General features: G+C 31.6%; 1 protein-coding gene across 2 annotated transcripts in view; it reads right to left on the bottom strand.

Moving 5' to 3' along the window:
- LOC148311181 (uncharacterized) overlaps positions 1–7,440 on the bottom strand; it is a 52,131-nt gene extending 44,691 nt beyond the window's left edge. The window contains exon 1 of one of the 2 annotated variants that reach the window (XM_088257061.1): positions 7,142–7,440. In XM_088257061.1, the coding sequence (XP_088113187.1) occupies positions 7,142–7,361 (220 nt within the window). In that variant the 5' untranslated portion in view covers positions 7,362–7,440. The remainder of the gene's footprint in view (positions 1–7,141) is intronic. The other variant, XM_088257062.1, reaches the window with a different exon arrangement.
- Positions 7,441–14,386: the final 6,946 nt, after the last annotated feature.

Raw genomic sequence — 14,386 nt, 5'->3', positions numbered from 1 at the left:
ATGTATTAAAAATAGATATCAAGCCACCTATTGAACTTTTTACTATGCAAAACATCTTTTTAGCTAAAACCTGAAGGTTTTTTCTCAATTTGAAAAATATTAAGTATATTTAAAAAAATAATTAAACAATACCTTTTCTTCAAAATGCAAAAACAACACTTTCTGCCCTGTAGCGGGTAAATATTAAGTTAAAAATATGCCGCTTTTGCTGGGATACAGTACATTTTCTGGGCATTCATGCACAACTGAAAATTGACGATTTTTTATTTATGACGTTCTTGAAAGGAGTGAGCGATGTGTTAGCGTGAGGTTCGATTTCTAACAATGACTCACTAATTCATACATATCTGGCTGCAGGTGGGATTGTTCGCTCCCAATACAGTATCCCACGTGTGTCTGCCATTGAGATATTTACGAATACGACACGTCAGAAGCAAATATGGGACGGAAAATAATCGAATGTTTGCTAAGAAAGCTGTTAAACCAGTTTCTTCGAATCGGAAGTATCATCTTTCATCGATAGCGTACCGTTATATGCGAAATGGCCTTAACCATTCTACCATATTCAGCTTATGAATTTTTTATTTATTATATTATTTATACACCTAAAAAAAATATTAATTTATTTAAAAGAACAATTATAAAATGATTTATTGTAACTGCAGACAGTTGGTAGAATTCCATATCGAATGGTTGGGTAATATATCCAAAATTAAACAAGGTTTTTGGATTGAATTCTACTTTTATTTACATATACTTAAGACATTATCAAACACACTAAAAGTGTTTGATAATGAGACACATATGAGACTAAATAAGACGAAACACGACACATATTTTCATATATCGCTAACTTCTTTCAACAACGTCATATATCAAAAATCGTCAATTTTCAGTTGTGCGTTTTTTTGGAATGCCTAGTAAATGTACTATATCCCAGCAAAAGTGGCATATTTTTAACTAAATATTTACCCGCTACAGGACAGAAAGTGTTGTTTTTGCATTTTGAAGAAAAGGTATTGTTTAATTATTTCTTTAAATATACTTAATATTTTTCAAATGGAGAAAAAACCTTCAGGTTTTACCTAAGAAGATCTGTTGCACAGTAAAAAGTTCAAAATTTGGCTTGATATTTATACATACATTTTTTATTGTTTTTATCCATTTTAAAACGCACAAAAAAAGAGAAGAAAATGAAAAATCTAAACTATTTTACAATTTTCATAAAATTAACTCCTAATCGTTTACGAGGAAGGCAAATAGCAGCGCTAGTGGTCGGATGTATTTCAGCGAGCATTGGAAATTTACTTTTTTTAGAATAAATATTGAGAAAATATTTTCACATATTTTTTAAACTCCCAACGTTTCAACAACTCTTTTTAAAACCACATTAATTTCGAAGAAAAACTATTTTTTTCAAAAAGAAATAGATATTTTAAGAAAAAAAAATATTCTGTCAAATGTTACCGGGGCTTAAAGAAAATGTAGTAGCTATTAATCGTATATTAGGCCATAAGCTAAGCCTGTTTCGAAAATCGCTATGCAACCAATGAGGTCTGTATATTGGATATTAAGATAACGCAGATTGGTCTAGTTTTCGCAAATCATGCTTGATCTCTCCGTTGAACAAATCGAATCAAAGTTTTACGCATTATGTATGGAGAAAACACTTACTGAAAACTGGGTAGCCAACATTCAAGCCGTTATCCTAGATTCGATGGTTATTTCATAGAGATATGTGTGTCATGAGCATCCACAGTGCAGTGGACACTGCGCATTAACCCCTTCAATATTTTAGTACACAACCATGATACACGATGTAGGTACACACAACGAAGGTGCAATAGTCCCAAGAATCAACGATAAATATGGGAGTCCAACACTGCAATATATCGTTCCGAACATTTTTAATTTGTTGCCGACGGAGGTTAGAGGTCAAAATAAAATATGGAACAAACGCAAAATAAAGGAATTGGTAAATGATCAAGTGTTTATTTTATGAAAATTGTAAAATGTATTCTTAATTTTTCTCTCTTTTTTGTGTGTACCATATATTAGGTTAGGTTAAAAATTAGGTTAGGTTAAAAACGTTAAAAACTATAAAAATGTATTAAAAAAAGAACTCCACCGACAAGACACACAAGGTGGTTTGGTGGGTCTCTGTAAAAAAAATGTTCTAAGTATGTAAAATAGTGATTTATTTAAATGTACACAATTTATGTAAAAAAATACTATAGGGACATATTGTCCCAAAGAATTTCCAATAACTACTAAAATATTTGAAATGCTTACAAATGCATTGGGATCTGGGATTTTAGTACTGTACGGTCATAGGCTCGTAAACAAGTCCAAACCTGTAATTTTTTCTTTTTAGTGCAACATATATTTTATATGCTCCACTATTTTACTATCATAATATACTGTTGGGACACATACGACCTCTTTTTAGTGCAACATATATTTTATATGCTCCACTATTTTACTATCATAATATACTGTTGGGACACATACGACCTCTTTTTAGTGCAACATATATTTTATATGCTCCACTATTTTACTATCATAATATACTGTTGAGACACATACGACCTCTTTTTAGTGCAACATATATTTTATATGCTACACTATTTTACTATCATAATATACTGTTGGGACACATACGACCTCTTTTTAGTGCAACATATATTTTATATACTCCACTATTTTACTATCATAATATACTGTTGGGACACATACGACCTCTTTTTTGTGCAACATATATTTTATATACTCCACTATTTTACTATCATAATATACTGTTGGGACACATACGACCTCTTTTTAGTGCAACATATATTTTATATGCTCCACTATTTTACTATCATAATATACTGTTGGGACACATACGACCTCTTTTTAGTGCAACATATATTTTATATGCTCCACTATTTTACCATCATAATATACTGTTGGGTCACATACGACCTCTTTTTAGTGCAACATATATTTTATATGCTCCACTATTTTACTATCATAATATACTGTTGGGACACATACGACCTCTTTTTAGTGCAAAATATATTTTATATGCTCCACTATTTTACTATTATAATATACTGTTGGGACACATACGACCTCTTTTTAGTGCAACATATATTTTATATGCTCCACTATTTTACTATCATAATATACTGTTGGGACACATACGACCTCTTTTTAGTGCAACATATATTTTATATGCTCCACTATTTTACTATCATAATATACTGTTGGGACACATACGACCTCTTTTTAGTGCAACATATATTTTATATGCTCCACTATTTTACTATCATAATATACTGTTGGGACACATACGACCTCTTTTTAGTGCAAAATATATTTTATATGCTCCACTATTTTACTATTATAATATACTGTTGGGACACATACGACCTCTTTTTAGTGCAACATATATTTTATATGCTCCACTATTTTACCATCATAATATACTGTTGGGTCACATACGACCTCTTTTTAGTGCAACATATATTTTATATGCTCCACTATTTTACTATCATAATATACTGTTGGGACACATGCGACCTCTTTTTAGTGCAACATATATTTTGTATGCTCCAATATTTTACTTTAGTAAAATACTGTTGGGACAACGAGTTACTCACCAATACTATTGAGGCAATATGTGCCAATTATTATTTTTCAAAAATCAATAAATAATATAATCATTTCTTTCAATACTTGTTTTTCCAGTCAAACTTAATAAGCAATAAATATTTTGTGCTGTTAAATGTTACATGAATTATTAAAAAAAATCGTATTGAAAGGGTTAAAGTGACTATTTTCCTAAAACCCGAATATGCTAAAAAATAACGAGACGCAAAGCACAATCTCTCGTTTTCCACAAAAAATACAGCATTTAAAAAAATTAATAGTCCTGGTTCTAACCCTAATGTATAGAAGCAAAGCGTGGAGTCGTCAAAAGAAGGATGAAAGTAGACTGAATGCAGCCGAAATGCGATCTCTCAGTGCGGCAAAACCATGTATGGTAGATGTTCCAATGATGATATAAGAAAAGAATGCAAGGCTGAGATAAGCATTATCCATTAAATTAAGGAAAGTGTTTTGGTAAGGTGGGTTGACATGATTTGGGCGTGTGAATCAAATGAGTGAAAATATAGTAATACTTATTCATGAGGTGAATGTCCTTAGTGATAGAAAACCGAACTTGGCATGATCAAGTATTTAAAATACTTGGGGGTGGTCAGGCCTAACCTGATCGAAGAAGATTGGTATGAAGATTGTTTGCAAAGATAAATTACATATATATATATATATATATATATATATATATATATATATATATATATATATATATATATATATATATATATATATATATATATATATATATACATATATATACATATATATATATATATATATATATATATATATATATATATATATATATATATATATATATATATATATATATATATATATATATATATATATATATATATATATATATATATATATATATATATATATATATATATATATATATATGTATATATATATATATATGTATTATTTTTTGACATCTCATCAAAGATGAAGAAGAATATGGAAGTCTGGGTATTTACGGGGCTTACGACCGTCATAGGCTGGTTTAAGTGATCACTTTACACACGTGTAACATTAATTAAAGAAACAATAAATAAAATACGTGTAACATTCACCAATTCTACCCATTATTGACAACCACACTACTCAAATTCAAATTCGTGTGTAAAGTGATCACTTAAACCAGCCTATGACGGTCGTAAGCCCCGTAAATGCCCAGACTTCCATATTCTTCTTCATATTTGATGAGATGTCAAAAAATAATATGAAAATAACTCCTGTAATTGGAGATAATCCAGATTTTGTGAACAAGTATTTGGACACACTCAAAATGTTGTAAGTATATATATGTATATATATGTATATATATGTATATATATGTATATATATATATATATATATATATATATATATATATATATATATATATATATATATATATATATATATATATATAATATATATATATACATATATATATATATATATATATATATATATATAAATATATATATATATATATATATATATATATATATATATATATATATATATATATATATATATATATATATATATATATATATATATATATATATATATATATATATATAAATATACGTATATATATAAGATAAATGAAATATTATCCTCCATAGTATCTTGTTAGTAAATACATTCTGCGCTCGTAATAAAATCAATAATGTCTTTTAAAACTGGTTATTTTATAGCGCTAGGTTAAAAATACATTTCTCTTTATATTTTTATAATAAAGCGATATCTATCAACTTATAATTTCCAATATTAGAATGACCCATTTTCTTTTTCTTGGACCCAAAAGGTCATAGGGCACCGCGACGAAAGAGTTTGCGCTTACATGAATGCAACACATGGTGTACATACGGAGGAGGGTGGATTTCAAGGGTGAAGAATGGCATAATCACTTTTTTGTATCGACTTTTCGGTACAAGGTCAAATATTCATAGAATTTGATAAAAAAATGAAGGTAGAATATATTACACGCATGCAATACTTCTACTAGATTATTTAGAAATGCTTGGAATTAAAAAAAAAACAATTAATACAAATTTAACTATCTAACCGACATGTTGCTTATCCGTAGGGGTAGCCAGAGAGAATAGAACACCAAACCAATATGTCTTTGCAACCAATCTTCGCCTCTTCCACGATTGCTTCTTCTCATACATGACCGCCGATTATTTCGACTCCTGACCTGACCGCGCACAAGCATTTGAAATGCTTTATCATGTCAAATTAGGCAGAGAAAATAGAACGCCACACCGATATGTCTTTGCAACCAATCTTCGACTCCTCTACGTTCATGGTTCTACTCATACATGACCGCCAACTATTTCGACTCCTGACCTAAACACTTACAAGTATTTGAAATACTTGATCGTGCAAAGTTTCCCTCGGTCTTCCTCTGCTTTATAACCAACGACATTCGATTCATAAATCGCTTACTCCTTTCATGAACGTCATAAATAAAAAAACGTCAATTTTCAGTTGTGCATATTTTCGGAATGCCCAGAAAATGTACTATATCCCAGAAAAAGAGGCATATTTTTAACTTAATATTTACCCGCTACAGGGCAGAAAGTGTTGTTTTTGCATTTTGAAGAAAACGTATTGTTTAATTTTTTTTAAAAATAAACTAAATATTTTTCAAATAGAGAAAAAAACCTTCAGGTTTTACCTAAAAAGATATGTAGCACAGTAAAAATTTCAGCGAGTGGCTTGATATTTATTTTTAATACGTTGTATTATATTTTCAAACTTTAAAAACGTTCTCCTGAAAAATCAAGTATTTTGATTTATGACGTTCTTGAAAGGAGTGAGCGAAATATGTTTTACCAATATATATTCACTTTTTTTTTGGCACCTCAACAAAGATAAATTATTTAATACATAAATCTATAAGGCACCACAGTTGGAAGAATGTGCCGTTTAGTTTTGTAAGGTAAAAGAGTTACTTCACGCTGTCAGTTGATGACAAAGTGTAATCTAATACCACAAAAATATCACTCAAAATCTATGGTCTGTAAAACGTATTGCTTGATATTAGGACTTTCGTATAAGTAGCATTTCAATATAGATGAAGAAGAATATGGTATATGAATAAGTCTGGGATTTCAAGGGTCTAACGACACGTCATATTCTTCTTTATTTATGTTGAGATGTCAATATAAATAACTTATAAGTAGAGAAACCCAGATTTGTGAACAAGTATTGCGGAATACTCAAAATGTGCGAATTACTTTTTCTCATTCAAATTACACCTTTGAAGCTGGGTAACAATACCAAATTTTTAAAAACATCTTGAATTGTAAAGATTACTTATTAGTTTCTTATGAAAGTAAAGGAAATAAGATACGAGTAAAATATTTTAGCTGATTTCTTGTAAAATTGTTTAAAATACTTATGTTGTCAATTCAGCTATACTAGTACGGAAGAAAATGAAATTTCATCTCCTGATTTCAGCGAAATTATAACAAAAAAAAGGTGTATTTACCATTCCATTGGTTCATCTGCTCTTCGACTTTTTCTTCCAGCCCGTCCAAGACCCTTCCAACCTTGGTTTTTGCACAACTCAGGGGTTGTTCTCGGACCCCGCACGACAAAAAGTCATAAAAACCGGCGCCATTTTCGTTAACTGTCACATCTGCCGCGGAAAATGCGAAACTAGCGGCGAAAATTACAACTAAAAGTGACATCTTACCCCGGAAAAACATTCTACGCTATTTATAAAAAAAAAAACCAGATCCAAAATCGGATTCCTCAATTGATCACTTAAACCCCTTAAAAGATAATTGAAAAAAAGATGATTAAAATACACTGAATTTAACGCGATTTATTTGAGACACTGTAAAAATAATGGCTTATATTTATGATATTAAGTTGTAATAATAAAATGTCGATAAATCAAGCCTGTCTGAATTGATTCCAAATAAAAAATATGAGACTTTTAAAAACTTATATCTTGACGCGCTTAAAAAATCAGAAGCTGTAATAACGACAAATTATTCAATTAATAACTATAAAAAGTGTGTAAAACATCATTTTTAAATATCAATTTTAATTTATTGACGAATGAAGTCGGTGTTAAAAGAATTTAACAGGTATTTTTTGAATAATTTTACAGCTTTATCAAGGTTTTTTGGTGATATGTCAGATAAATATTTATTTTTTATTTTCTATGTTATTTAATAAGCTATTTTTTTAACAGTTCTTTTTTCAATAATTGAGCGTGATAACGCACCACTGCGACGGGAGTTCAAGGCTAACTGAGTCGAATGCGCTTCTCAAATCTCTTTTTAAACCAAGACCTACATTTTACAATGCGACAGTCGCATCCAAAACGTCTTAAAACGCCACGCCAGCAGCAAGTCAAAACGACTCTTAAACAAATTACAATTAAACACCATGTTTTTGTGCATTTCTTAAGTCATTTATCCGGACTTTCTCCGCGGGTATAAATTTAACATTTAATTTTTAAGATAATAGTTTTACGTTATTTGCGAAGTATTGAGGATCTATTTGAGTTGTAAATTAAACGCTTTAGTGGGTTTTTGTGCTTCCTAAATTGGTACATTTATTAAAACTGACAGGTATTTAACGACGCTGCAAAACGCTGCATGTAAAAAAAATATATCAGCATGAAGTTAGTCAGTTGCTGGGATATCCTAACGTTCAAGTTTTCCTCGGTCTTCCTTCATTTCTACCACCAACCGCATTCGCCTCATAAATATGTTTTACAATTCTGTCTTTCAAAAAAAGACATCTCAGTATAGATGAAGAAGAAAATGGAATAAATGGTAATGACTAAAGTAACCATACGTCCCATTTTGAACGGGACCGTCCCGTTTTTAGATAGCCTGCACAACAACATTTTTTCATATTTATATAATGTATTCCTCTTATTTTCTTTATCAACATTCCATTTCTTTTTATTAATACATAAAAACTATGACTAGCATATTAATACATAAAAACTACACTTCTTTCAACAACGTCATACATGAAAATACTTCATTTTTCAGGAGATCGTTTTTAAAATTTAAGAATACAGTGAAATGTATTAAAAATAAATATCAAGCCACTTATTGAACTTTTTACCGTGCAACAGATCTTTTTAAGCAAAACCTGAATGTTTTTTCTCCATTCGAAAAATATTTAGTATATTTAAAAAAAATAATCAAACAATACCTTTTCTTCAAAATGCAAAAACAACACTTTCTGCCCTGTAGCGGGTAAATATTGAGTTACAAATATGCCGCTTTTGCTGGGATATAGTACATTATCTGGGCATTCCGAAAACATTCACTATTGAAAATTTTCGTATTTTGATATATGACGTTGTTGAAAGGAGTGAGCGAGATGTCAAACCGTAATTTATTTATTTTAATGACCTGACGATGGGATGATTTTCTGAAACCAGTAGTCACGAGTCAGTGTTTATAAAAGTGGTATTACACAAAGTGAACAATGGATGAGAAGGATAGTGTTTTCTTAAAATTTGTATTTGATGATTTTCTGACTGTTTACTGCGTTTTGGAGGAAGCCTCTCGAATCGAAGGATGAGGAAATGGTGTTTTTGCGTTAACCTATTGAGAATTTAAATCGTTCAAGTTCAATTAGTAACTTTTCCAACGCCATTTTAATATTCATAACACGACATGCTAAATACGGTTTTTAAAACGTAATAAATATTTTGTTTATGAACTGAATAATTTCAAAGTATTATTTCGGCCACGCATTTTTAAACATGTAGGTATTCTAAACGTCTTTCGGTAGATCGCACTGCAAAGACAATAAATAGTACAGTATAACCACGATATAACGGACCGATTGGGGTGAGGAGGTGTCCGTTAAAGCCGAAAGTTCATTATATAAAAAAATATATTTATACTATGAACACAGCATGTAAATGTGAAATAAATAAACCTTTAAAAAATCAAACCCTAATCAACACCCAATGGTGCATAGGGCACTGCGTCATATTATCTTGATCGTTAATGGCATGAAGGCAAGGTGATCACTCTTGCGCTTCAGGGACCAGGGTAATATTTTTTATTTTATTTAATTATTTAATATTTACAGGGTAGGTAATATTAAATAAATAAATTAGAGTGTAAAATCACTAATATCTATTTTAACCCCCCTGGGAATCGAACCCAGGACCTCCAGCACGGTAGCTAAACACGCTAACCATTACGCCATGGAGGCGGAAAAAACAATACACGACACAAATTTTTTTTTCGGACACTCGTTTACTTGTTGGACGTTGCTGTTTGATATCGACGCGCTTGCTTTCGGTAATCCTGTTTTGAAAAAGGTATCGTATGTTGTTTTTTTTATAATCTACTCTAAAAATTAGGAAAATATACTTTAGTTGTATAAATATATGTATAGATCAGTGGCGTGCCTAGGGTTTACCAGTAAGGCAAGCCCTTATTTTTCAATTTCGTGAATATAAGACGTACCTATAACTTCTTCACTTCTTACCATTCCCAGTACAGTAAGCCCCCAAAAAAACATTATAAAGATAAACAATCTATTGTAATCTCGGCTATTCACGGCTAGATGATTCCAGTACTACGAACAATAATTTAAACGATAATTTAAAAACAATCATACACTAACTATGTATTTTTAATCATTTGATGCAGATTTGGTAATTTGTATTCGGAGTTGTTAGGCAAGCCAAGCTTATGGGCTTCTATGGAAGTACCGCCACTGGTATAGATATACATGTTATTGGATCGTCGAGATGTGATCTTACCACTGATAACTTCATGGCCGCGAAAAATTGTTTACATGCGGCGACACTCGAACATGTATAATAAAAACAGGACGTTTTTATATTATTTTTAAATTCAACCGGATTTTGTCAGTAATATCCGAATTTCATTAATAGAGGTCCGTTATATCAAGGTTTTACTGTTTTTTTATCACGAGGAATATCGGATTTAACACACTCCACATTAGACGCGAGTCGTTTACGAACGACCGGTTCTTAATGATCCGTTCGTACATTGATTCAGTGATTCAAGAACCGGATTCTATTTTCCAGTAAATCCTTTTAACGGGCATAGAAAAAATTCACATTGTCGTCAGATAGTGTTTTTGCTTAGAAATTTTCATTGAAAAATTACAATAAATTATTGTAACTTTCACATACAGAGTAAATTCACTCACGTTTATAAAAATATGACCAAAGATTCGCAGTTTTCTCGCAGGGGTAGGCAAAGATAATAGAGCGCCACACCAGTCTGTTGTCTTCACAAAAATCTTAGCCTCTTCCACATGCATGCATCTCCTCATACACACCCGCCAACTATTGACCTGACCACTCCCGAGTATAATGATTTACTAATCTTCAACATGAAAGTTTTCCTCGGTCTTCTTCTGCTTCCATTATCACAACATAGTCTCATAAATGTGTCTTACTATTCTTTCATCACTCATTCGGTTCACGTGCCCAAACCATGTCGACTCACCTTTATTAATTTTATCGATAATGCTTATCTCGGCCTTGCATTATTTCCTCATTTCCAGTGATGGGATTTTAAACTTTCAATAACCGGGTTGTTATCGTTAAATATTTAAATCTCCTTCTGGCCCTGTTATAGAAAGAAAAACATTGTTTACATATCGCTCACTCCTTTCAAGAACGTCATAAATCAAAAAACTTGATTTCTCAGGAGAACGTTTTTAAAGTTTAAAACTATAATACAATGTATGAAAAATAAATATCAAGCCATTTATTCAAGTTTTTTCTGTGCAACAGATCTTTTAAGGTAAAACCTGAACATTTTTTCTCCATTTGAAAAATATTTAGTATATTTAAAAAATAATTAAACAATACATTTTCTTCAAAATGCAAAAACAACACTTTCTGCCCTGTAGCGGGTAAATATTAAGTTAAAAATACGCCTCTTTTGCTGGGATATAGTACATTTTCTGGGCATTTCGAAAAAATGCGCAACTGAAAATTGACGATTTTTGATTTATGACGTTCTTGAAAGGAGTGAGCGATATACATTTTTGAAGCGTATATCTTTCACGATATTCTTTTTACTACGTGTAATAACTTAACTGAATTTTTCCAGTATTTTTTTTCTCTTCATGAGTTTCAAATATTTTTAATTATAATAAATAACATGGCGGACCAAGTGAACCGAGCGCGATCCGGATACATGACCTCAATCGGAATCTTGTGTGACAACAAAGGGTTAAGGATCGGTTCGGCGAACCGTAAAAAATTTAGGCACCGGTTCTAGCGAACCTGTGCGAACCGGCTGGCTCACACCAATGCTTATATCACCATTCGAACATCTATCAAACAACGTTTGGCCGCACATTCGTCAACCCAAATTGCACCCCGGGCCGCATCGATGACTAAAATTTTCCCAAGGGCAGCATACAGACATTAGAAAAAAATATATATAACAACGAATTTTATACTTATTGATTTTTTTTGTAAGAATTATAAAAAATTTGAATGCAGGGTTAATCAGAAAGTACAATTAGAATGATTGTGAAGAAAAAAAAAATTACTACGACCAGATGTGAGAAGAAAACACACATTGAACTAACAAAAAATGTATTTGTATTTTGTCCGCCTCGGTAGTGTAATGGTCAGCACGCTCGGCTACCGTTCTGGAAGACCCGGGTTCGATTCACAGGGGGGTAAAATAAATATGAGTGATTTTTTCACTGTAATATTTATTCAATATTACCCTGGACTGGTACCTGAAGCGGAGGACTGACCACCTTTCCTTCATGTGTAAACGATCAAGATAACACTGCGTTTATATGACGCAGTGCCCTATGCACCATTGGGGTGCGGATAAAGGTTTTATTATTATTTTAATACACATTTTGAAAATTTTTAACAATCACAAGTATTAATTAGGATATATAAATCAAACAATATTAAAAAAAATATTTTAAATAAAACCAATTTATCAATGGCCTCTCAGTACGAGATTTGAGTTTCTTTTCGCTTAGTAAATTATTCTAAATCTATCAATGAAGTTGCACACCTTAACTGGTTTTCGAGATTTCTTTAAATCGGCAATGCTGAAGAGCGATCGAACGGATATTGTTCAGAGCTTTTATAACAACATGTAGCTTAGCTCATAGATAATACTAGACACTGGCGTACCTTGGGTTTACCAGTAAGGCAAGCCCATTATTTTTCACATTCGTTAATACATGATGTGCCTATAATTTCTTCACTTCATATTATTCCCAGTATAGTAAGCACCCAGAAAGTATTATAAATATAAACAATGTATTGTAATCATTGTAAAAATATGCTAACATGTAACTTTTGTAAGGTATAGCCATCACCTTGAAATAAAGAAAATGTTCACTATATTAAAATATCTTCCTCAGATATTAACCATAACCAATAAGAACCATCACCATATAATGGCATGCATAGAGTTTAATAATCATGTAAGCGCGCCATAATTTAAAAACAGTAATACATTAATTACATAGTTTTAATCATTCGGTCTAGATTTAGTCATTTTTATTTGGAGTTGTTAGGCAAGCCGGGCTTTTGGGCTTCTAGGGAAGTACTGCCACTGATACTAGAGGGCATAAGTTTTGTTGATGCATCAAACCGTGTATCACAAATATATCACTGGTTTAAAAATATATTCTTCATGCATTGCCGCGGGCCGCGGGTTGGCCACCCGTGGTCCATATGAAAGTATGAATCCACATTAGGTTAAAAGAAGCTTTTAGATTTGGCTGTGGTGTACTCGGCTGTCCAAACTTAAAACACAGTAGGGGACATTTTTTTGTAGTACGTTTTTTTTGCATTTTTGGACTAAGTAGATTCTACTTAGTCCAAAAATGCAAAAAAATGTCCCTTACAGTGTTTTAAGTTTGGACAGCCTTGCTGTGACGCCGACAAAATGAGACCATTATCCTTTGAAGAGAGCAAAGTTCAAATTTAATTTCATTACTTTTGTAATTAAATTAAATTAAGTAGTGCGTATATAATGTACCTTTGTCAGACGGGAGGAATATCTAAGTTAACATACTCAACCTATAAAGGATTGTATTAGACTCGCGAAGTGTTTATGACAGCCGATATAATTGATATTTTCATTCATCATTTTCTTTTGGAAAATACGCCTTCGAAAAAACGTTATTTTCGTAACTAGGCAATGAATGACGTCACAGAAACGATGGACTTATTTTAATGTTGGTGTCATTGCTAAATTATTGGCGGCTCTATTTGTTGATGTCTATGGTCCCCTCATATTTGTTATACGGCAGCCGAGCGTGCTGACCATTACACTACGGATGCGGAGAAATAAATACATAAAGAAAAAACAATAACCCGTATTTAAATTTTACCTACTCTACATTTTACCACTACTCAAATTTACCACAGCTTAAAATAATTGTACTACTATTTAATGATAAGTTTATCGTGGGGTTGGTGATAAAAAAAACCCTCCCCTCTATAGACGAGATTTTATCGACAAACTCTTGTTTTTAGCTGACGAAAATAACGAATGACAGAATAGCAGAAAAGATCTGTCGTTCAATTGATCGGGTCTCAGGGATCGGATCATTCAAGTAACACTGATCCAATGACTCGGTTCTTTTGACTTATACACTTCACCAGTAATGAGCAACCTATTTTTTCAAGTGAGTCCAAATTCTAAACACTTACAATCGATCTGTCAAAATGATTTGTTTTGACAAACTTGCATGTTGAACAACTGTT

The sequence above is a fragment of the Brachycentrus maculatus genome, unplaced genomic scaffold (assembly GCF_059751285.1).
Source record: "Brachycentrus maculatus isolate JH-2025_06_01 unplaced genomic scaffold, ASM5975128v1 h1tg000070l, whole genome shotgun sequence".
Classification (NCBI taxonomy): domain Eukaryota; kingdom Metazoa; phylum Arthropoda; class Insecta; order Trichoptera; family Brachycentridae; genus Brachycentrus; species Brachycentrus maculatus.
Note: the sequence above shows the minus strand (reverse complement) of the source record. Positions and strands in the feature narration are given on the sequence as shown.